Source organism: Telopea speciosissima, chromosome 2 (genome assembly GCF_018873765.1).
Source record: "Telopea speciosissima isolate NSW1024214 ecotype Mountain lineage chromosome 2, Tspe_v1, whole genome shotgun sequence".
NCBI lineage: Eukaryota > Viridiplantae > Streptophyta > Magnoliopsida > Proteales > Proteaceae > Telopea > Telopea speciosissima.
Genome location: NC_057917.1, coordinates 6,898,841 through 6,924,773, shown reverse-complemented (window position 1 = coordinate 6,924,773; position 25,933 = coordinate 6,898,841). Strand labels below are relative to the sequence as shown.

Here is a 25,933-nt window from a genome sequence, read left to right as displayed (position 1 = left end):
TTTAACAGGTTCAGACTGGTTCGATTCGATTTTCAAACAAAAAAAAAAAAAACAAAGGGGAAAAGACCAGAAAACTTCAAATGGATCGTGTGGGTTCGTTTGGATGAATTTTGAGACGCGGTTTTTTCTGGTGTGTCTGTTTTTTCGTGCTCTTCGTTTTGATATACAATTTGGCATACCTTGGATAAACAAAGATTATGGTTTGGGCAGTTTTTGCGTTTTTCAATTGTTTTGGGAACAGAATCGACTGTTTTAGAACGTTTTTAATTGTTCCAGAAGTTGTTTTTCCTGTTTTGGAACGCCGTTTTGATTGGATTCTATTCTGGGATGCCCCATTTTGCTTGAATTTTTCAGGGCCAACGTTTTGGGTATCCAGTTTGAATATTTTGTTGATATTATGGGATCTGTTAATGACGATTGTGTCTTCTCGAGTGACGTATGGGCGAGTGAAGCATCTGATTGGGCTTTGGTTGGTCTTGTTTCATTTGTAATTTCAAGACCTACCCACTGATACCTGGTTTTAGACGTTTAATACTTTCAGGGACCTATTTTGGATGATTATGCTATTTTGAGCATATTTGGACTATTTTGGGTTGACCATTGCCGCTTGGAGGATGACTGTGCATGTCACAACACATTATGGACGATCGATGTGTTTACTTCCACATATATTGCTGCATATCTGATTAAGAAATTATGAGAGGGTAAAATGATGATCCACCAAAGTGGCCCATTGAATCCTTTTATGGTTCTGTCAAGGCAGCGGAATAGGTGACATTAGCCCAAAGGCGATGTTACCAAAGATTGACGAAGTGATATGCATATGGATTGGAAGGGATAGTGGTCTAAGGGTTCCAATTGCCCAAAGGTACTGGGAGTTCTGAAAACTACTGATCTCTTCACAGGAAGACAATGTGTCCATCCAAAGATAGTATACTCAAAGAATTTGGGATGTGTGACCTAGGGGTTTTCATACTGCCCAAAGGTGGAGAAAATTTTTTGAAAGTCATCGACATCTCGCGGTAATTGCAGTGCGATAATTTGTTATTGAGGTGCATAACCTAGGGATTTCTCTATCACCCAAAGGTGGAGGGAGATTTCCGAAAGTTGTTGCTATCTCGTGGTATTTGCTGTACGATAAAGATGTGTACCTTTGACCGAAAGGGCAAGAATGCAGTATTATAAAGAAGTAGTGTTGATTGATATTTGTTATCTTGATTGCATATAACTATGTGTCTGATGTGTTGATGATAAATGCTTAGAACCACTGATTTTATGATGATATGTAGCATGTTTAAATGATTAATGGACACGCGATGGTTAAAGAACATGTTAGTTTGTGCGATATAGAAACTTTTAATGTTATGTTGTTTTGTTTCTATATGTTGATGAAAATTATGCTGTTGATGATGATAATTTATTATGGTAGATGAAATAATAAGTGAATAATTATAGTAACTGACGGTTAACCAACGTGCATAATGAATCATGAACGAATAATCCATCAATAAGAATTGTAGTGATAAAAGACTAACAATTTGTAACCTATAGGGTATAACTGACCTTGAGTCATTTGACGAAAGCTACTTCGATAGCATAGATTGAAAATGTATCAATAATATGAAAAGATCAAGCCATACACTGAAGTAAAACAAGGAATAATGAAAGGAATGAATGAGCGAATTAAAAATCACGAAGAATATGTTGAAGAAATTGATACACTTAACAAACTATGACTATACTCTTGAAGGAATTAATATCTAATTGTGCACAAGAAAGAAAGAAGAGTAAGAATCTTGAGAATGGTAACTTGACTGAGAACGAAAGAAGTAATCGGTTCGAATAGTATGACGGTTTTTTATTACTTTATACCGAGATGTGTTGTTTGAATCTTTATTTCAAACTTGATCGATTTATTTTGCTCGATTCTCTTGATCAGTGGGAGTGCTTCTTTACATGATTGTTCTGTTTGTAGATTGAGAGTCCTTCTTATTACGTTCATATGCTTTTTGAGTGGGAGGAATTAATATATGTTTCATTTCGATTATGATGCTTCTGTTCGATTGTGATGAATAGCATTTGCATGCATGCATATGATTGATGTGTTGAAGGCCTTTTGGTCTAAGGATGTTCGATTGGCGACGAGCCAAGTCGTTCGGCTATTTCTAGCAATGGATGTTCTATTGGTGATAAACCAAGTCGTTCGATTACCAACGAATCATGACGATGTTCAAAGGTAATCAATAAGTCGTACAATGCTCATGATACGTTCGAGGACCCACAAGGAATGATGACGATATTTATGTGATCACAGACGTGTACTACATTTCTTGTACAGAATCATCTCAAGGCAGTTCATGTTAGTAGGTAAATCTTTGTTTGTAGCTGACAGAAAGTGATATGCCGTATGTTGAGGTGTATTTTCTGCTGTTACTCGACATCGATATATTTGCTAACTAGATCAAGGTTTAGCAGCATTATTGTTGTATTGAGATCCCATGGCCACATCTGATAATGGTGACCTTATAATTAATCTAGCCCAAATGGGAGATTGTTAGGATTTCTCCGAAATACGACGAGTGTGGGCTTAATTAATTATCGGGTCGATCAGTGATGAGGATCAAGAAATACAAGAACTGCCGTGGCTGCTACTATTTTATTGAGATGGACCAGACCGGCTTGGCCCATTGTGGAAGTGGGTTAGGGTTGGGGAGTATTATAAATACTACTGATGAGGAGTCCCTGCAGTCACTATTCTCTTTTCTCTTTTCTCCACAAGAAATAGAGCTATGGGAGAGTTTCGAAGGCGACAGAAGATCCCCATCGCGGATTGCATTCATTCTCTGACAGATCGATGCTGCTTAAGGAGGCGTTCTTATCTGTTCTTCATCAGCATACGTGGGTGCCAGATACACTTGCTTTCCCTGTTTATTTTGATTCAATCGTATTCTAAAGATCTGTATGGGGACGGATTCGGGTTTGGCAACACCCTTGCGTGTTCTAACAAATTCATCTTATAAAGACATAAATTCTTACATCTAGATGTTTATGCATACAATAGAATTAGAATGTTAAAAAAACAAATCCTACAACGATGCAGAAAAGAATGGAAATCACAAACAACAATCACACAATCAAACATAAAGATTTATGTGGTTCGGCAAGATTGTCTACATCCATGGTGAGATAAAATCTACTTCACTATCAATGGAGAATAGGGTTATGACCGCTCATCTTCACGCCTCTCTCAGATTGCATTACAGAAAAAGAACTCTTGCTACAAATTTATAGTAAAACCCTATACAAGATTTTACTGCAATCAACCCACAAACCCAAGCGACGGAATACAAAACATCATGCCCCTAACATTAGAAATCCTATTAAACTGTTGATCCTATTAGGTTTGTAGTGTTCAGGACTGATGCACTCTTGCTATAATTGTAAATTATAATGAAGAATCTTTACTTTGTAATATGCATAAAGTTTGAAAGTAAAGATGGTGTGGACAAAGTCCGATCTAGGTCAGTGATTTATGAGATGTTGAGGGGCGCTGCAGAGCTGGTATTCTGGAGGGAACTCAAATTCTCACAAAATATTTATCTTGTTGAGAAATGGGGTGTCCAAATCAATTGGACTGTTGGTTCATAACTATGGATCTCCTCTATTGCTGGTGGTGTGCTGTGTGGTCCTATTTTGAACTGATTGTTCCTTAGGGTCGCTCTTCTTTTTGGGTTTTTTTGGTTTTAATTGCTTTTATCCCCTAGCCTACCCCCACTCCTCTTGAAGGTTATTTTGGGGGCCTCAGTGCTTCTGTACATAATTTTCTTCATGGACCTTGGGTTGATCTCATGAATTGCAAAATTTATTCGATTCATTTTGGTTCAAACTGACAATTTTTAGTTTAAATCGTAACTAAATCGATTCTTTCAAAACAAAACAAACCAAACCAATTATTATAAACTTTAATTGTCACCTACATTTTGTTATATAATGTATTATATATAAAGATAATTAGTGATATAATATATTTTAGAGAAGTAGTTTTCTGTCCGGGAGTGTGGCCTACACTAGCACTTCCATGTGTCTATCTCTCTCCTCCTCAAAACAAGGGGGCAGAGGTGTCTCTTCAAATGGGGAAGAGAGAGAGATAGACTCATGGGAATGTTGGCATAGGCCACACTCCCGAACAGAGAACTTTCTCCCAATATTTTATTATAATGTTATTTTACGTAAAATTGATAATTTTTTCCCCGACCCATTCCATCCCATGCATTTCTTTCCCCCTCCTCATGATCAGGGCCAATCAGGGTTAGCCCAGCTCGACCCTGAGGACAGGTCAGGGTTGGATTTTTCAGGCCCTGAGTTAGGGTCAGGTTGGGCCTGGGCCCAGCTAAGGGGACTCAGGGTTGGGCTAGGAGTCTATAAAGCCCAGCCCAACTCGGCCATGTTGTAGCCCTAGTTCTGAAATTGTGACAATGCATGCAACTAAGGTCTAGCTAGTTGGGCTGTCTAGAAGCTGGGCTTAATTGGGTCAGGCAAATGTAATTGCTTGTTTAGCTTCTAGACTGTTAGAGAGTACAAAGGACAAACCTAAGCTCGGCCCATATCCCTTAAGTGGGTGTACCCTTCGGCACCCCTTTTAGGTCGTGAATTATGATACCACCTAATGATCATATGATATCATTCATATGCACAAAGATATGGTTGGTACCACTTGTTTGAGGAAATTTCAAAGAAATCCGTAGATACAGATTCTTTATGTGAAGCATTGTTACCAAATATAAAGAATTAAAAAGGTGGAGAGGGATGGGCACACCACACGTGTGTGGTAAATTAGCCGGCAGCACCAATGGGGGTGTAGGATGGGGTATCATATAAGAGGGATACGGGGGTTATTTCAAAGGGAAGAGAGAGAGAGAGAGAGAGAGCACTAGCTTACAGTACACTAGCAGAATGCCCAACCTTTTCCCTTAAAAAAGAAATGTGTCTCATGCATATCCCATTGGTTGTGGGAGGCGCTAGTACTAGTGTGGGGGCTAATGAGAGTGTGACATCCAACAAGGGTAAAATTTATCATTTCAGGGGTGAGGCAATTATTTTACTCATCCTTTGTCTGACACAGACACCACGCAACCTGACAGTCTTTTTTTTTCCTATAAAAAGCTAGTTAGGGAATGTAAAGAGGGGCATGGGCATGCAACCACCCATCTCATGCCTCTTCACATAGTTTCTCTTCTTTCTCTTCATTTAATATTGTCTGCCTTAGGACGTTTGATAATATAGGGTATGGAGCCAATGTCGCTTTCAAGTATGGCATGCATGCTAGCCTCCCCTTGCCACCGTTTTCGCAGGAGTGGTCTGGCTAGCGACGGGTGTGGTGTTAGTGTTCCTACCCAGTAAGCTAGGGCATGTCATCTGTTTTACAGCCGCCAAATGACCGTCGTCTCATACTTGATGCCAGTCGATAGTTCAATCTGCTTTCTTTTCGTCTTCACGCTCCACTCAAAATGGATACTGGACAAGAACGAGGGCGGCTAGCCGCCTAAACATGGCACCTCAGTCCGTAGAGTCTCGGAGTTTAAGTCTTATTACAAGAAAAAACAAGTAATAATGCCTTTACTTTTTCTTCTTTTTTTTTATTTAACAATATTTTTAGAAAAGTGGTAATTTTTACAGTCATTAAAAGATAGGTTTCAGCAATGTAATTTTTTTTAACCTCTGAATAATCGGGGTTTACATATTCTGCAAAGGTTAAAAAGGACTACCTCGAAAGATTGTTTTTAAGGATGGTTTTTTTTTACTGTCAATAAAGGTGCATTTATTCAACGTTGAAATTGCACATCATATCCCCTCACGTAATACTGTTTATGTGTGGGGGTGATATGTTACAAAAGTTCTTCCCCCTAATGTTAGATTTCAAAGGGGGTTCCCTCTTGAAATTCCACTCAAGTATTATAGACAACAATCTCTCTATATTTAATTACCATCATTAAAAGTTGACGATAGCTATCAATAGTTGTGTCATATTTAGTGGTGGATTTTCAAAGATTTAAAAAAAAAAAAAACCATTAGTAATTCTGTTAGCTAGAGCTATAGAAACAGTTTACCCAATTGTGTGTTTTTTCCTTATAGCAGCTAAAACCTTATTTTCTTGTAGTACACTAGTACCTCATATACCCGAAAAAAAGAAAATCTCTCTTTCCTCCTTTCCTCTCCATAAGTCATAACCAAAAATGCCAAATGATCCTGTCCACCTTCCCCCTAGGAGTAGAAGTAAAAAGCAAGTTAAAGGATACATATGGAAAATAATAGGATGTAACGTGAGTAATGTCTATTCATCATATAAAACAATAGGATGTAAATGTAATGTCTATTCATGCACACTATACATATACGATGAACGATAATGACTTCTATCTCCATCGCATGTCGTAATTATCTTTGCTTCTATTAGATATCTAATCTTCTCTGACTAACCACTAGCTTTTTGACACATCATTGACAACATAGGAACATGTAAAGACCAAACAGAATGTTCCTTCTATGACTGAATTTGTAAATTAATGAAGAAATTACTTCCGTTTGCCTCTACTTTCATGTGCGCCCTACATACAATGAGGCATGCAAAGATCGCCTTACCCCTGCTCAGGCAAACCAATTTCATCTTCATCAATCGAGAATTGATTTCTTTTCATGATTTTTCTTGGATTGGTATATTTTTCTTTTCTTTGTCTTATCCAAGGGTTTAAAAAAAGCAACAATCAATGTAATCATGATGATGAACATTTAATGTCTATTCATTTTATTTTATTTTTTTCTTTTTTAATGTTTTTCCTTAGGAATGATTCATTTAGAACGGTTATATGATATTCCAATGGTTCTTTTCTGACGACTATATTTCAATAACTCGATCTTTCCCAATTCCAACGGCTATTTTTTCCTTTTCCATATATCATTTGGTTTAAAGAAATAGATTTGATAATTCGTATATTTAAAACTTATGATTGTGCCATGTTGAATCTCATTATGAGTTTGAGGTCCTCTAATAATTCACATTTTTTAAAATCATTGTAATTTATAACTTGTATAATTAGAACCTAAACCGATGCAAATAGGAATGGACATTGCAAACAAACAATCACATAGATAAAGATTTATGTAGTTCAACAAGATTACCTACATTCATGGTGAGATGAGATATGTTTTACTATCAATGGAGAATAGGGTTACGTCCGCTCGTCCTCACTCCTCTCTCAAATTGCATTACAGAGATAGAAACCCTCACTACAAATGTATAGTGAAGCCTACATAGGAATTTTACCAAAATATTCATATAGTCCTTATAAATTTTTCTTGGGAGCTGTGGTCCCCAAACCCCCGCATGGACCTGCTAGTTCATCAAGGCCCTGCAAATACAGTAGATTAACACGAAAAGTGGAACGATTCCTCCGGACCTCTAGGCCTACAGCCCTTCAAAATCAACCAACAAACCCAAGTGATGGAATACAAGACATCGTACTCCTAGTCCCCAACAATCCTCTCTCTATCTTTATATCTCTCTTCCTCACATGAAATGATATCGCTGCCCTCCCATGTATGAAACCATTCTATCACGTTTCATTGGTGCTCTACACGCTTGCCGAAAGAATCCTCTCCCAATAACCAAAGTTTGAAAGTTTGAGTTCCTCTACACATACGGGTTAAATACTTAAATTCCAACACCAGTCCCACTTGCTACCATTAAAGGGTGAATAAGGGTATTTTTCGAAACAAGAGGGGGGTCAAGTGTTGGCACCTAAACTGTACCTAAGATGATCGTAAGTGCAGAGGAACTGAAACCAGATCAGCTCCCTGTAAGTGAAGACTTGACATACAATATATATCATTTTACTTTCATAAATGTTCTTCCATACTTGTCCTTTTGCTTTCATAAATGTCCCTCCATTCTCATGCCTTAAAATCAATTTCACTGTCACTGAATTCCTCAATCAAGTCTAGCAATCCATTTATTATTTCTTCTATGAAAAGCATTTCACGGGGGCCACGAGACTAAGATGTAGCGTTGCATGTACCCTGTAAAATTAATGTTTCATAATACCATGAGGTCACAAAAGTTGGTGGGTGGCCGTGAAGACTTTCACGTGATATTAATCTTCACATGTTCCAATTTGGATCATCTACTATCGAGCTGTCCGGTAGGATCGCAATCGACATCCTCTACTTCTGCTTGCCTCTATTTTCGTGTGCACCTCACACATAGTGAGGTGCGCAAAGACCGCCTTACCGCTGCCCGAGCACCTTACCCAAGCGGGGTTAAAGCGGTCTTTGTGCACTTCCCTGTGTGTAGGGTGCACACAGAAGTAGGGGCAGGCGGAAGTAGAGGATCCGGACTCAGTAGGATCGTGCTATCAAGACACGGTGAGGCACGCAATGACTGCCTTACCCCCACTCCGCAATAGAGGATCTGGATCCCCCATCACTTTTTTCTTTTCTTTTTTTTATTCTTTCAAATTTTAGTGAACTTCACACGTTCCAACTCTATAAATGTCAACTTCAAAGTCATTCCAAAACCCTCATTCTACTGTTACCCCTCATTCCTTCATGGAGCTCTTGATGATAACAATGTTTGTTCTTTCTCTTCCATTAATACTGTCCTTCTTCGTCAAGCTTGTAGATCAATGGAAATACCATGGAAGAAGCAGCAGCAGCTGCTACATCCTCCACTACGAGTGCTTCAAACCCTCCGACGATAGAAAGGTAGACACAGAATTCTGTGGCAACATCATCAAACGAAACAAGAATCTGGGCATCCATGAATACAAGTTCTTGTTACGAGCCATCGTTAGCTCTGGCATTGGTGAAGAGACTTACGCACCAAGAAACGTCATCTTAGGTCGTGAAAAATCTCCAACTCTCCTCGATGGGATCTCCGAGATGGAAGAATTCTTCTACGACACTCTCGACAAACTTTTCCACCGCACCGGAGTTTCGCCTTCCGAGATCGATATTCTCATCGTTAATGTATCAATGCTTTCGTCACAACCCTCTTTGGCTGCAAGGATAATAAATCGATACAAGATGAGGGAAGACATTAAAGTCTTTAATCTCTCCGGTATGGGTTGTAGTGCAAGTCTCATCTCCATTGATATCGTCCAGAACATCTTCAAGAGTGTCAAGAAAGCGTTTGCAGTTGTGGTAACGTCGGAATCGATCGGACCCAACTGGTATTCCGGCAACGATAAATCCATGATACTTGCAAATTGTCTTTTCAGGTCAGGTGGATGTTCTATACTGTTAACAAACAACCCAATTCTCCGGCACCGGGCTATGTTCCGGCTCAATTGCCTTGTCCGAACCCACTTAGGTGCCAGTGATGAAGCCTACGAGTGTGCGGTTCAGAAGGAAGACGAGCTAGGGAGACCCGGGTTTCACCTCAGCAAGGATTTACCCAAGGCTGCTACAAAAGCCTTCTTCGAGAATCTCAGAGAGTTAGCCCCCAAGATTCTCCCCCTAAAGGAGCTCCTCCGGTACGTCATTGTGTCACGGTTGTTCCGGCCGGCCGGATCTGGGTCTGGTAAGGGTAAAGGAGGAAATAATAAAATCGGTCCGACCGTGAGATTCAAGACCGGCATTGATCATTTTTGTTTACACACAGGTGGGAAAGCGGTTATAGACGGCGTCGGAAAGAGTTTAGGGTTGACGGAGTATGATTTGGAGCCGGCGAGGATGACGCTTCATCGATTCGGAAACACGTCGGCGAGTAGCTTATGGTATGTATTGGGTTACATGGAAGGTAAGAGGAGGCTTAGGAAAGGTGATAGGGTTTTGATGATAAGTTTTGGTGCAGGTTTTAAGTGTAATAGTTGTGTGTGGGAGGTGATGAGAGAATTGGATGATGAGAATGTGTGGAGAGATTGTATTGGTAGTTACCCTCCAAAAACCCTAGTAAACCCTTTCATGGAGAAGTTTGGTTGGATCATGGATGAGAATTCTGAAACCTTCACTTTGGATTGAACAAATTATACATTGTTGTTGTTCTTGTTATTGATTGCTGTAATTAACCTAAGTGTGTGTTGGTTAATTATGATGTAAACACAGGGACAAAATAAAAGAGACACCATTGAAAGAATTAGAGGCAGAATTGTATTATTGGAAAAGAAAGCATTCATATCTTTGGCTTGCAGAGTAACAATAATAAAAATCAGCTCTTTTGAATTTTCCTTTTTTATCATTTTTTTTGTGCAACACCCCCCCCCCCAACTCCCCTCAATGAAGGGATGGAGGAATTTTATTCATATTATGCGTGGATTACACATGGGGGGAGATAGCCATATCTCCCGAATCTATGGATCAAATTTGTGTCAAACTATCCTACACGTTACTAATAATGCCCTCTTGGTTAAGGAGTCAGCAATATTGTTAATCTCCTTTTAAACAACGCTAAAAATACTTAATACAAAATAAAGAAAACAAGTGTATGATGTCCTCGAGAATAGGTTTCAAAAACACGGCTGCAATACCAGCTTGCAAAAGGAAAATGACACATTTGTTATCGTTCTCAAAAATAACACGATCATAGCCTTCTACGATGGCCTTTAACATAGCAGCAAGGATACAAATTACAAATTGCCTCACCTTCTACTAAATCCAGAAATTGCAAAGGGCCAAAGACAACTACCATGGATCTCCTTTGGGAATTACGATCAATATAGCCGATACCACCATTGTTTACTCTGTGTGTCTTTGTTAAAAATATCAAAATTGGTTGTTAATTAAAAGATGGTCAAATGTTCTCTGTGTTGGGGACGTAGGCTGTGTCCAGACACATGGAGGCGGGTGAAATGACCACCCTGCCCCCCTGAATGGTAGGCCCATGTGTATGGGCATAGGCTGCGCTGCGGCACAGAGAACATCAACCCTTAAAAGATAGAGAAGCTGGAACAAGACTTCATGTGGGATTGAGGGTGTTAATAGGGTCAGTTCCAGTTTAAACGGTTCTATTTGATTCATATTGTAACTTATAGGAATCAAAATTAAATTGATTATTCATCATTTTTTTATACAACAATTCCTATTGAGGTTTTTTTTAGCAAAAAGGAGAATAAATTAGTGGTTACGATTTAAACGATTCAATTTGATTCATTTGCAATAAATAGTTTCGATTTAAAATTAACACCCTTATATGGAATTCTGTCATTGAAGGGAAAGAAATGGTAAGTGACCCAGATTCAGGTGAACAGAGAAGGGTCCAGCCCTCTCCCACTTTAAAGAAAGAAGTGATTGGAAGGTTTCTTTCCCCCAAAAAAAAAAAAAGATAGGAAGGTTTCTGCTAGAGAATGAAGCTGGTAGCTTGAGTGAGAGTATCCCTTTTCTGAATTTGGCTCTTCTCCAGTCATGGTGGGAGCTGGAGGATTCAGCCCAGCCAAAATAGGGGTGTTTGGATCATTTCACAGGTAGCCACCAAACACCCCTATTTTAGCTGGGCTGGATCCTCCAACTCCTGCCATGGCTGGAGGAAAATCAGGTCCAATCCAAATTTCAGGAATGAAGAGTTGGCTGAGGAGTGTGCAAGGTCAGCTCACTTATTAGACCCCCCTCTCTCTCTCTCTCTCTCTCTCTCTCTCTCTCTCTCTCTCTCTCAAATAAGGTTTTGGCATATGACCAACACGGAACTAGATCCTCTCCAGCACACATCAGACAGCTGAGAGTAGCATGCACTCCAAGGACAGCGCCCAACCGTCTGGAGAGGATCTAAATCCGACCAACACCCCTGGCCAGTGATCTTACCAAGAAAAAAAACACACCCTCGTTGAGATTATAGTTAGTTAAAATGCGTTATAAACATTTTTTTTGCCATTTTCTGAATTGATGTCACTTATATACAAAAAAGTCCAAAAAATAAGAAATATTTTAAGTGTGTTTGCGTGTTTTTTGAATGAAAAAACGACACTTAAAAAGAAACTTTCATTTTATTTTAAAATAAATTAATTTAACATTATAATATATAAATTTATAATTAGTACATCAAATACTAATATTATTTAATAAAACACGAGTTGGTCCCACAATTTATTTCAATATTTTTTTAAATTTAAACATTTAAAACTTGTAACATCCGTTTTCATTTTTTGCCGTTTTCAAAATACTTGACCGCATTTTTCTCCTTCTTATCCGATTTTGAGTTGTTTTAAGAATGTCATACCGTACAAGGTTTCTCCCCTTGTCTCATTTTAACTAACTATGGTTGAGATATTGAGAGTAATAGAGAATCTCATGTCAATTTGTTCTGATACTTGGTATCATCATATACTTGAAGAGCTCTTTCCACTTAGCTAGTGGTCAAAGGTTTTAGGTTGAACAATCTAATATGATATTAGACTTCATGTCCCTCTGTTATATTTTCACATCAATTCTCTTTTCTTTTCTTTTCTTTTTTTTTTTAATATGAGCAAACTGTTCCACCTTTCTCTTCTCTGCAATGGAAATGTCTCCCCTACCCCTCCCATTCCAACCCCCATTGATTGAGCTGTTAGCTACAGGAAAACTAGCAAAATACTCAACTTTCTCCCTTTCCATATACTCGAGGAGCTCTTCCCACCTAATGTTTTTAAATCGTGTAAGACACGACGAAGCAAATCTAAATTGTGATCATCCCAAACTCTCATGGCAACACGGCAATACCACCCTTTTTGAGCCGTGCCCACAAGTTGAACCTTTTTGAGTAAGTGATTCAAAAGCTTTTCCTAAACTGGAAGAACACGAGAAAATAAATTGAAAGTATACAGTAATCCTGACTAAATTGGAAGAGCGGTCTTATATTACGGTTGGCAGAAAAGAAAGTTGTCATTTTCAGATTCAGAAATAGAAATGGAAATGCAACCAATCAATCCAGATTCCACTTTTAGAGTTAAGTGATGTTAGATAAAAAACAGAAACTCCATACGTTAATCTACAACTAATAACATCCATGGATCCACCCAACCCCTACCAACATTAACTCGGAAAATTTAATTTTCATGGGAAGGGTACAATACAAGGGTTTCTATTTCTAATAGCTGACCCGGGTCCAACATGTCCCGGTTTAATTGCTTTAACCTTCTTTTACTTAGATCAATTAAATGCGAGAACCCTGGGGGGCCCACGGAATTGACTACGCCAAGCTGTCTACACCTACGTTGAAACCAGGTTTAAAAACCCAGAATCGGCTTTTGGATCGGTCTTAGTCGATTCCGATTCAGATCGGATTGGAATAGGTCTAGATCGGCCTTGGAATCACCATATTACAGGTTCTTATAGGTTTTTCGTATCGGATCGGCCCAAACCAATTGGGGAGAATTGATAATTGGGCCTCATTGACTAGGGCATGGACACGTTACTATTTGGTCAGTCAATTACCAGTCTCTAATCAGGCTCACCATATTCAAGCTAATCAAATTATAATTAGGTGATAAAACTAAGGATATCAATTTTGGACTAGTACTGAGAACCGGATCAAAACCAGCTTATTGGTTAAGTTCTGGACCTATCGATTAAGTTATGGGAGAATTTCCTAGATCTACTAAATGGTAAAAACAATTACAAAAATAATAGGTATGAATTATGTTTTACCCTCACAAATTACAATTTTGAAAAGATTTACCAAATCTCCATATTAGTAAAAATAGCTCTATGAATAACCTAAAATACCCCAACTTACTTCTCTCTCCTTCATTCTTCTCTTGCTTTTCTTCCTCCTCGGATGAAGGAACACCTCTGTACTTCCTCCTTCCCCTCCCTGCAACACCGCCCCACCTTCCTCCCTACAAATCTGCCCTGCACCACCATTGCCACCCACCCCCTCCCTCCCCTATAACCCCACCACTCTTTAAATGAATCGTGTCTCCAATTCATTTCACCCATAATAATGAAATTTTGATGCTTAGTGTTCATAGGTCTTTCTCTTTATCTGTAATGGGGGCTATCTCTTACCAATGATTTGAATGATGGCTTTGAAACTGTGATTGTGAAATCCATCATTTTCGACAACTTAATCACAACACTGCGATCCGTCAGTTTCAAAGATCTAAATTTTGAACTCAAAATACAGAAATCCTTCGGCTTCGGAAACATACTCTTAAAAAGGTCGGTTGACTTTAAAATTTTACAAATGAAAACCATGATTTCAATAAAGGCACCTTCTTTCAAAGAAGGAAATTAAATCTGTAGATAGAGAGATTGATTGTGGTTTCTTAAATTATTCTATTCCTAGTTGTCTGATTTTTTTTTTCTCTTTTATTGAATGGTTTATTAAGAAATGGATGCATGCTGGGGCGGGTTTGCAGGGGAGGGAGGGGTGGCTGGCAGTTGCAGTGGTGGTGGTTCCGGGCAGATTTACAAGGAGGAAGGCAAGGCAATGTTGCAGGGAGGAAGAGGAGGGAGTGCGAAGATGTTTTTCATCGGAGGAGGAAGAAAAGAAAGAGAAGAAGGAAGAAGGGAGGAGAGAGAAGGAAGTTGGGGGTATTTTAGGTTATTCATGTAGTAATTTTTACTTATATGGGGATTTGGTAAATCTTTTCAGCATTGTAACTTGTGCTGGGAAAACAAAATTTATACCTACTATTTTTGTGAGTAGATCTAGGCAATTTCCCCTTATTGTTCTCATTCTGGGTCTATCGATCAAGTTATTGGTTTCCCTATGGTTCTAAAACTGATAGACCAATTAGGAATTAGTACAAATCCATATCCTAATCTTATATATTATTTAATTCTTAAGACTTAAGGTTATGATAATTAAGGTCAAGCCTTTTATTCTTTTTAATCTTTCAATTTTACTGAAGATTTGACTGTTAGTATAAGTTCCATTTGCGAATACTAACTTAAGAACATACCTTAAAATAATTTTTAGTTTATGAGGGTGGTGATGTTCCTACATATTAATTGAATATAAATAAAACAAGAGGTAATATGGACTAGTTTTGTGACTTAGAAAAAAATAAAATAAAATTTTTTGATGGTGGGTTGCATATCTCATGTGATGGATATTAGTTTTTGTGGCGTCAAGAAATCGTCGAGCGGTCCTGCAAGTGTCGTCACTTGCAAGTGGACCAAGGGGTCAACAGAGAGAACCAGTGTGGTTCCGGCCTAGGGCTCGCCGATGCCAAAGTTAGATCTCCTGAGCAAACAGATGAATAGTGATTATTCAATATGAGTTTAGATGTCCCTTATGAGGGTGGTGTACCTTTCCTTTTATACTGGAGTATGATAATATGGAGAGTCCCAGTTTGATGGCGAGTGTACCGTTGAGTGGATAGAGGCCCTGGGTGGTAGGGCTCTATCCTGATTGGTCATCTCCCCGCGGGAGGGAGTGTCCTGGTGGTATCAAGATCCTTGGCGGATAGATACTCGCGTGTGGTGATAACGTCATTGGTGCTTGAATCCGTCTGGGTGACGTGACCTCTAAGCGGTAGTCCAGAGTCCTGGTGGTGGCATAAGTCTGTAGTGACATGATTGGGTCATAGATGAGCGGCTTCGGTGTCCGTGTACATCACATCTGCTTCCACGATACCACGCCTGGGTGCAGGCCGCGTCCGGGTGGGACCCCCGGTTGGTTCTCCTTGGTTCTAGAGAGGGTCGCTTTGTGACACGTGGCAGCCGCTGACTAGTTCAGTGAATCTTAGATGTATCAGTCTTATTATAATATTATTGAAAATATATGTAGTATGTGTTGGGGAATTTCATCTTCAATTTTGAACTACTTGGAATCAATTGGGAACCGGAACCAGATCACCCATTACTTAATGGTCCTGGATTTCAAGTTTGGAACTAGTTAACTTATTGGTTTGATCAGGTACTTACTCTTAGGACTAAAACCGTTAAGAAACTGGACCGATAGCCCAGAATCAAACCAATTGACACCATTAGATCAAATGGGTTAATTGGCTAACCAATCTACGATTAGGCTATAAAATTTATATACTCCGGCTGAATGGCCTTAAACGGGCTATACTCAACCTATAAATGATCAGTTACTGATAAAGGTCGGGCACCAATTGGGTTACAACCAAACACTGTTACTGATCCTATTGCTATTTGTTAGATTCGCGGACTAAATTTTAAACATTGAAATTTTTATTTAATACAAATATGGATAAAAAATCTTATAAAATCGTCAGCGTTTGTAGTCCAACGGTTAGGATAATTGCCTTCCAAGCAATAGACCCGGGTTCAACTCCCGGCAGACGCAATTCTTTTTAATTTGTTTCATTTTGTTCTTTCTTCTTCCCTGCGACCCTCACTCAGGCAGTCTAAGTCCATTATCTACAAGAGCTTTTAAAGTCTCAAAAGTTTTAATGAATCAACACTAATACAAGAGTTTAACAAAACAAAAATAACACTAATCCGAGAGGAATGATGTGCCAAATTACCATAAAAAAGATAATGTTTTGAATTCTTTTGAGCTACACTCCCTTGTAGAGATTCTTTTATACCCTTCTTACATAATAAATAGTGGTAATATTGGAATTGAATATAACAACGAATTCAAGGTCCGAAGAATCTAGTCAATGAGATGGAAGGACATTCCTCTTCAATCCTTTGACTCTTCGCACATGCTCAAATAATCAAATCATAGTTGGAACCAATGGAACTAATATAATAATACGTAAGGGGTCATTGCTTAGTTGCATGACCTACATCAGCATGAGAGCCAATGGGAGCACAAGCAAGGATATCAATCAAGAGGGATTTTTCATTTTGTAACGGATAGGGCGATCATTTCAAGGGGTGTTGTGTCTGTGCAAATTGCATATGATCATGAAGGGTTATTTTTCCCTACAAAAATAATGGGAAAAAAAAAAACCAAAAAATGCCTAGGTGTAGATTCGATGTATTTCACACTCTATAGTTTTTTATAAATCGACCTTATATAGATCATGTATCGGTAAAATTGGCCGGTCCAATAAATATAAATCTAGGGCATTTATAATAAGATGTGGGGATATTAAACAATGTGGGGACTACATTTATAATGAGGGGGTGAGTGTTCCGTACGTGGGTGTAAGCGAACAACTCACAACAGTTCAGATGAAATATTCCCACATAATAGATTCCATCTGAACAGTTATGAGTTGTTCACGTATGCTCACTTACGTGAACATTCCCTGGACTCATTTATACTCTCCTATCATGACCTATGTGGGTCCCACATGAATGATACACATGTTTTTAGAAAATGGTATTGGGATTAGTGTTAATCTTGATCAATATTAATATTGATTTATTGTATTGGATCAAATCAAATGGTTTTACGGTTTTATCCTTAATTTTGATTTTAAAAAATCATTTTTAAACAAATTTACCCCCATTTAGAACCATTGCATCAAGATCAAACAAGTATTGATATTAGACACGATTATACAGATCTCTATAAATTAACCCAATCTAATACCATCTTTTTAAAATCACGATGATATCATGCTCAGCACAGCCATTGGCCAGCACGATCCTACCGGACAACTCGATAATAGAGGATCTAGATCCCTCACGTTACATTGGCATCGTGAAAATCCCTCCTAGTATAATAAACAAATGAAAGAGGATTTCTCGTGTATTGATTTTGGTGAAGATTTTATTTAAAAAACCAAAAAAAAAAAAATTCGGGTGAAAAAGAGGTTTTGCTACGAATCTGTTTAATGATGATGTGAAAGAATCCTTACACGGACTACGCAAGAATGTTTTACCATAACCAATCACAAAGCATGGAAAATTAATAGAACAGGCAACAAAAAAGAAGAAGCCGAACCGGAATACGAAGGCCTTAAACGCGGTCGGACCCTCAAATTGGTGGGCTCGGCGGCGTTTTGTCGTTAACGAGAGAAAGTGGGGGAAAAGAAGAACAGAAAAAAAGCAAACAATAGAGAAAACTTTCCCCGAAAACGAAATCCAACAATTTTTTCCGTCATCGGCAGCTGCTGGTTCCTTCGCTGCTGGTTCCTTTGCTAACCTTTCTCTTTCCTTATCCTGTCTCTTTCCCTCCTTCAAAACCCTAGAAATAGCAGCTCATGTTTTCTAGTTGAGATGAAATTCTAGGGTTTGGTTGAAGAGCAAACATGGGTTTGGAAATCGAAGAAGGTACCTGCACAGATCGTCTTCCGTTTAATAACGTATTTGTTAATTTTACTTTTGTTGAATCTTTACAAACTTTACGTTTCTGCGCTGTTTGTCTTTGTGGTTTTGAAGGTGGGGAGAGAGATTTGGAGAAGGGTATGAGCCCGAGCCCTTCAGCCGAGCCTCTGCCTTCGCCTTCTCCGTTGCCGACGGCGGCTTCTTCGGCGCCGGCCCTGGTTCTATCGAATTCCGGTAAGAGGATGGATCAGGCAGGGAAGAAGAAGTACGTAAAACAGGTGACCGGTCGGCATAATGACACGGAACTTCATTTGGCGGCGCAGCGAGGTGATCTAATGGCTGTGAAGCAGATTCTCGCTGACATCGATGCCCAGATGGTCGGTACGATGAGCGGGTCCGATTTTGATGCTGAGGTGGCCGAGATTCGGTCGGCGGTCGTGAATGAGATCAACGAGCTCGAAGAAACTGCGTTGTTTACGGCTGCCGAAAAGGGACATCTCGATGTGGTGAAGGAGCTTCTCAAGTATTCGACCAAGGAGTGCATTTCTAGGAAGAATCGCTCTGGCTTCGATCCATTACATATAGCTGCTATTCAAGGATACCAAGGTAATAATCAGTATCTCTGCTGCTTCTTATTTTCAGTCCTTTACAGAAGGAAAAAGCCCCATCTTTCCCCTTTTTGATAATGAATTTTCAACCTTAAATTCGACTATGCTAGTTCTAAATCTGCTCAAGGAAGATGGAGTTTACTCTGAGAAAATAGAAAACGTATTTAGGTTTCATCGGTTTTGTATATGCACTTATGAAGATATCTAAATTGTCAATTTATTCTTTTGTTTTCTATTATGAGGTAATTTTATCCATTCCTGTCCTTTTGTCTCTATCGTTTAAGTAAATGGAAAAGTTTTTCTTTGAAGTTGCAGACTTAATGTTGAAAACTATTTCTTTAAGGTGGTTTATTGAACCTGCTTGAACTCAAAGTATGCATGTTGTAGAGACTACTATTCATAGAAATTTCCATTTCTGTACATGTTTAAATGATTAGGTCTGCCTCCCCTTACTCTAAACGATTATCATCATTAGTTTGATCATGGCTAACAATATTTTGGCAACTATTGATTTTAATACTGGATAATTTAGAGTGCGAATCAATCAGTTTTGCTGGATGTAAAATCTTATAGAATTTGATTCCTCCTAGTCTCCTACACTTTGGCCTAAATCTAACTGTGCAGTTCACTGCATTCGCATAAGAAGTCTCTTTGGGAGATTAGTTACTCCATAAAGCATGTATTCATTCATTTCTGATATAATATTTTTCACTTGAATTAAAAATAATATATACCCACTGTTTTAGGCCAGTATCTTGACTTCATTACGCGATTCTACTAAAACATACGCAAAAAGCAGCAGTTTACAATAGTGGAGGTGAGGTGACAGCTTAAAGGATGATTTTATGGAGGTAACAAGAACCAAAGGGTGGATGGAAAAGTGGGTTGGAGTGGGAATGAGAGGAGGGAGTTGCTCCTGAATACCAAGTTCTAGAAGTATGGTGTTTGACCACTTACTCCAGATTATTGGATTCCTTTTGAAGAGACAGCTTTCTTTGAATGGATATCTACAGCTGGGTGATGGAAAAAGAAAAGAAAAAGAAAGAACAAAGATAAGAAATTAATAAAGAATCAAAAAAGAAAAGAAATTTTTTGACTAACTAGGCAAAGAATATTATTGTCTGTCTTCTGTAAACTATATATTTTAATGCCGGTTGCTTGAGATTTAAAGTGGGAAGAGCCTGTTTACAACAACAAACACAGCTTTATCTCAACTTAATGGGGTCGGCTACATGGATCCAAAACAAACAAGAAAAAGGAAGACTATGAAGAAAAAAGGGGTAATGAGGAGATGGAGAAAAGAGGGGTTGGAAATGAGCTGAGAATTGTAAAATGGAAAATGATAAATGAAAAATTGCAACTAAAAAGAAAAAGGAAAGATGAAAGTAAGAGGGAAGAGGCACAACCCAGCAATTCAGGAGAATCTCAACTAAATGGGGTTTGCTACATGGATCCTTGCCCTCCAATAGGCTCTATCCGAGGTCATACTTGATGCAAGACCTAGCCTATGCATATCCTTCTTCACAACTTCTCCTATGGTCATTTTAGGTCTACACCTCGCTCTTTTAGCTCCTTCAATCAGGATCATATCACTCCTGCTTATTGGGGCGTCCCTAGGTCTCCGTTGAACATGAGCACACCACCTCAAATGACTCTTGCGGAGCTTGTCATTGATTGGGGCAACTCCCAAGTCAGTTTTAATCCACTCATTCCTTACTTTATCCTTCCTAGTATTTCTGCACATCCATCTTAACATCCTCATCTTTGCTACACATTGCTTCTCAATATGACACTTCTTAACTGCCCAACATTCAGCCCCATACATCATAGCCGGTCGTATAACAGTTCTATAGAACTTTCCTTTAAGCTTTAAAGGGATACGTCGGTTACACAGCACTCCGGACGTGCCTCTCTACTTCATCCATCCCACTTTAATTCTCTATGAAATATCATCCCCTATGTATCACATGGAAAATTTCTGAATAGTAAATAGAAAAAATCGCATTGATTAAACCCTGTCTACTGGTGTGAGTATATATGTTTTTATAAAGTTGGGAAAGATATATTCTTGTTGTAATTTACAAGGGAATACATGTTCCAGCAAAAAAAAACTGGGTTGGGGGGGGGGGGGGGAGGGAGAAAGAGAAACTCAACAACAATTGTTTACCACCATTTCCTTATCGCAACTTTTATGGCAGGCATTACAACATTTTCTCTGTTTAGATACAATATTTGCTTCTGATCTTCTTTTGTTGCTGGTAGTTTATTTGTGGTTTATATCTTCATTCAAGCCTACAATTCTTGGAATTGTGGGAGAGCATCTTAGGAGATCTGCATTTAACATGACTTTGTATTTGAACATCTAGTTACTCCAGATATATAATTTTCACTTGGTTGTTAGAGGCTTCACACCCTTTTCCTTCAGGGTCTGTTGAGTTAGAAAATCTGGTTACATTTTCCATCTTAAATGAGTTTTTTTGTGGCATTAGGTTGTTGGTTGAGTTGTTAAGATATCAAATCTGGGTAAGTTTGGATTCATGGTCAAATTTGATTATATTTGTTATGCAATTTGTACTGCTGCTGTAGTGGTTCAGAACCTGACAAGTTTATTTGATTCGTTGTTGAGATACTTGATGTGATCCATTCGTTTGGAAACTTCTTTATATACAATATACATATATCTTGTGTGAAAGTCTCCACCAGATTGGATTGTGTTTGCTGATGTTTCTTATGCAATTTCCAGACTTTCCCCATTATGGAAATTGCTGTACTTGAGTAGTTGGTTGAATTGATTTGTAATTAGGTAATTGCTGGGTGGGCCTATATTCATCGATTTGAAATTTTCCTGCTCTGGTTTTTCTGCTTTAAAATGTTAAAGATGATCCTTGCTATTTTCACAGACATTTAAAATGACTATTATTATACAGCTGTTGTCCAGGTGCTATTAGAACATGACCCAGGACTAAGCAAGACACTTGGCCCCTCAAATTCTACCCCTCTCATATCTGCTGCACATAGAGGACACACGGCAGTAGTTAATGAATTGCTTTTGAAAGATTCTAGCCTGCTTGAGATTTCTCGTTCCAATGGGAAAAATGCTTTACATTTTGCTGCTCGACAAGGGCATGTTGAAATTGTAAAAGTATTACTGGACAAGGATCCACAGTTAGCACGGAGGACTGACAAGAAAGGACAAACAGCTTTGCACATGGCTGTAAAAGGGGTAAGCTGTGAGGTGGTGAAACTGCTTCTTGAAGCAGATGCTGCTATAGTGATGCTCCCTGACAAGTTTGGTAACACAGCATTACACGTGGCCACCAGAAAAAAACGAGCAGAGGTATTGTGCACATTGTTCTTTATTGTGATCTCTTGATGCATGTGAACATAATTTTAAGTGGTTTACTATTTCTATATACTAAACTATCTGAGTTTGTGAATTAATGCTCTTTCTGCGAGCTGGTGTTCTAATTGGGCTAGTGTGATTAACATGCTGTGTGTGGGATAAGTTTATTTATTTGTGCGATTTGCTGAACGTTAGTAATTTCTAAAAGGAACTTTGAAATATCTCTGTTGCAATGAAGGGGCAATTCTTATTATAGACTGATTAAAAATGCATTAGCCCTCCCCTTATGGACCTTGTAGAAAATCAGTAAATACCTTTGAATTATTGACATCTAAATACAACTTACTATCACAACATAGTTAGCACATGCTCAGAATTTGGAAAAAGTTCATCTTAGAAAACATCTCAACAAATTTATAACTCCTCCAACTAGAAGTAATAGTAGGTTCCTTTTTCATGGTTGTAATTGTTCACTTTTAGCTGAAATGCTGTTCAAACTTCAGAAAACCTGGGAAAAAGTTTACATGCTCTCTTCCCAAATCTTGATATCCTGGTTTTTCTTTTCATCAGAAAAGGATAATTCTGGTCTTTCTGAAAATATGTTTTTTTTTTTTTGGTCTGTAGTCCAGTTTGAACCGTTGCTTTGAGATGGACCATTAAAAAATCCATTACCTAGTGCTGATCCCACAGGTTCCTGGGAGGGGTGAGTTTCGAGATGGCCCTAACCTTTGGCATTTCTTTCACAAAGTGGCCGCTCTCAAGACTCGAACCCAGGAATTTGCCTTGGCAGCTGAATCATTTACCGTTGCTTCAAGCAATGACCCTTTTGAACAGTTCCTTTGAGATTTGGGGGGATAATTGATTTTCTGTGTAGTAAATGGGAATAAGCTCCCTCTATATATTCCAGGAGGATCAGTAAGTTTTTCTTTTGATTGGTTATGATGTGTTTTGGAAGAGAAGTTAGGATTTTGAAATGAAAAGAAAGTAAAGTTTCTCTCATTTCTTGCAGATAGTAAATGAGCTTTTGAATCTTCCTGACACGAATGTCAACGCCCTAAACCGAGAGCACAAGACAGCCTTTGACATCGCTGAAGGACTCCCTCCTTCTGAAGAATCTGCTGAAATAAAGGAATATTTGGCCCGCTTTGGTGCTGTGAGAGCAAATGAGCTAAACCAGCCAAGGGATGAGCTGAGGAAGACTGTGACGGAGATTAAGAAAGACGTCCATACCCAGCTGGAACAGACTAGAAAAACCAACAAGAATGTCCATGGGATTGCCAAGGAGCTCAGGAAGCTGCATAGAGAAGGAATCAACAATGCCACCAATTCTGTTACTGTGGTGGCGGTGCTCTTTGCAACAGTGGCTTTTGCAGCTATCTTCACTGTACCTGGTGGAGATTATGATAGTGGGATGGCAGTGATGGTGAGCACTGCTTCATTCAAGATCTTCTTCCTATTTAACGCAGTTGCACTCTTTACGTCTTTGGCAGTCGTCGTGGTACAGATCACGCTGGTTAGAGGGGAGACAAAATCAGAGAGGCGGGTTGTGGAGGTGATTAACAAGTTGATGTGGTTGGCATCAGTGTGTACATCAGTGGCGTTTATTGCGTCCTCGTATATAGTGGTTGGCCGACATTCTGAGTGGGCAGCAATTCTGGTTACCGTCATTGGTGGGGTCATAATGGCAGGAGTTCTTGGCACCATGACATACTATGTAGTGAAATCCAAGCGAACCCGATCTATCAGAAAGAAGGAGAAATATTCAAGGAGGAGTGGGTCAAACTCTTGGTATCACTCTGAGTTATCTGATTCAGAGGTCAATCCAATTTATGCCCTATAGATGGGTCCTCGGATTGGACATCAATGGTACTGTTTTATGATTGTTCATGTGTAATGCCTGAAACCCCCCCCCCCCCCCAACCCACTCTTCTCCCCAAAGTTTCAAACCAAATCACCTCCTCCCCCAAAAGGAAAAGATATATCTTGTAGGGTTTTTGGCACTTTGTATATATAAAATCTGGTGACAGAATACTTCTTATCACTGAACTCAATTGATGGGGATCAAGGTTATGTGTATCAATATCAGTGTTTGTATCGGTCTTGGCCGATACCAATATGATACATTGGGCTGGTATCGGTTTTAGTTAGAAAATGGAGCACTTCTTGGCCGATACAACTAACCTGTGTTGTTATTTGTCTCTAGTGATACCGATATGCTAATACGATACTGTTACTTGGAACCATTATGGGGATCAGGGATTAAAAAAAAAAACTGTTTAAAAGCATATGATAAGAGTCATAGATAGAGGTTTGTTCGGAAACAATGACTAAATTGGATATAAAGGGGAAATTGTAAAATCCTTATGTAAAACAAAATGGGCAAATGTAACAGAAAACGGTTTGAATGGTTAAGATCATGGAACTGGATTTTACAAGATCTTGGAGACTCCTAACTTGAACGGTGCCTCAGGGAATTGAGCTGGAAACCCCTTTGACAGATATCTAAAGGGAAACTTGAACTGCTTGGTCCTCGAATTTGGGTTCATCAAGGGTTTTTCATAACTTTTATTTATAGGCCAGTCTTTTGATCTGTTCTGTGTCAGTTTAGTACTTTTCTGTTCTCGATTTCGGTCCTATGGTTTGGTTTGGGATTTTCAAATGTAAATTAAAAAGTTATAGGTAAAATTAGGAGCAGAGTATGACTCCAGCAAACAAGGTAAAACGGGTACTGGTCAACTCGGAAATCGATACGATATCAAATCGGTATCGGTAAGGATTGGCTGTATCGGACAAATTTGTCCTTGATCCTCTTTTAAAAATAGGTTTTTTTTTATCTTTTTACCTCTTGTCCATACTCTGTCATCAATACGATATTGGCACCGATCAGAATTGGCAGGGTGTAAAAGTAGTACGGATTACCCGGTATGGGCGATCTGATACCGATACAAGGCATTTGTTGAAGGAAGACAAATGCCTAGGAGATTTCAAGTGGAGTTGCTGTTGTTCTAGTAAAGCTGAAGTCTTTGGGCCTAAAAGATGGCGAAGGGTCCTAGTTCTATAGCCAGTGCAGCCATATAATTCTTAAAACCAGATTGGGCATGAGCGGAAAAAGAACCGTTCCCCGTTCCAGTTTTGACCGGTCAAGCCATGCTGTAAAAAATGAATTAAAATCAAGGGTTTTCTTCCTTGTCACTTTGGCTAGTGAAGTATAAAGTTTCGCTATTTGTCACATGGTAATATATGAGATAGAGGATCAGGAAAAACATCCCATTAGTTATTGGTACAATTGCAGCTTAAACAGAGTAGAGGAAGTAGCTAAAGTTAAAAAATATGTCTTTTTTTCGTTTTATATTCATCTCCATGTGATGGTATTTTGGTAATATTATTAAATTTTTGAATCAGAGTTTGAGCAACTTTGCTTGTTAATTTTGAATTAAAATTTGGCCATTGAAATACATGTAGGGTCCACCCTCATATGGACAAACAAAATACTGCCAAATAACAAATAGTGAAACATTATACTTCACTAGGCATAGTGACTGCCTAAAAGGATCCACTAATTAATTAATTAAAATTTGGGAGAATCACAAAAAATAGGAGAAAAAAAAAATTAGAAATCAGATCCATTACATTGCTTTGAGTTTGGATTTGATTGATGCAGTCAGAGAAAAATACTGATGTTAGTAAAAGTTGGTGCCTCTGTTCTTATAAGCATTCATGATAATTAATTCTTTGATTTAATGGAATCCAAATTAGTCTCACATCGGACGTGTGAGTGTGATGTGTGTTGTGTATATTCACCATTCTTTGGTGCTAAAAGTTGGTTAATCTTTTGGGATTAGTGTGTGGTTTGTATGATTACACTTTCATTAAAAAAAGA

The 25,933-nt window shown here is 38.7% G+C and overlaps 3 protein-coding genes and 1 non-coding gene across 4 annotated transcripts in view; all 4 read left to right on the top strand.

Annotated features, from left to right (window-relative positions):
• Window positions 1–8,601: 8,601 nt before the first annotated feature.
• On the top strand, window positions 8,602–10,031 carry LOC122650053 (3-ketoacyl-CoA synthase 12-like). The gene has a single exon (XM_043843351.1). The coding sequence runs from the start codon at window positions 8,602–8,604 to the stop codon at window positions 10,012–10,014; it is 1,413 nt and encodes a 470-aa protein (XP_043699286.1). The 3' UTR covers window positions 10,015–10,031.
• Window positions 10,032–10,420: 389 nt separating this feature from the next.
• The window catches only part of LOC122652857 (ankyrin repeat-containing protein At5g02620-like), a 31,035-nt gene continuing 15,522 nt past the window's right edge, over window positions 10,421–25,933 (top strand). The window contains exons 1-2 of the mRNA XM_043846736.1: window positions 10,421–10,437; window positions 14,638–14,644. The gene's annotated coding sequence lies outside the window, so the exon portion shown is untranslated. The remainder of the gene's footprint in view (window positions 10,438–14,637; window positions 14,645–25,933) is intronic.
• Window positions 16,151–16,222, top strand: TRNAG-UCC. The gene has a single exon. It is a non-coding gene; the product is annotated as a tRNA-Gly (tRNA).
• On the top strand, window positions 17,931–23,991 carry LOC122652856 (ankyrin repeat-containing protein ITN1-like). Its single transcript, XM_043846735.1, has 4 exons — window positions 17,931–18,108; window positions 18,217–18,708; window positions 21,638–22,047; window positions 23,063–23,991. Exons 1-4 carry the CDS (start codon window positions 18,087–18,089, stop codon window positions 23,891–23,893), a joined length of 1,755 nt encoding a protein of 584 aa, XP_043702670.1. The 5' UTR covers window positions 17,931–18,086; the 3' UTR covers window positions 23,894–23,991.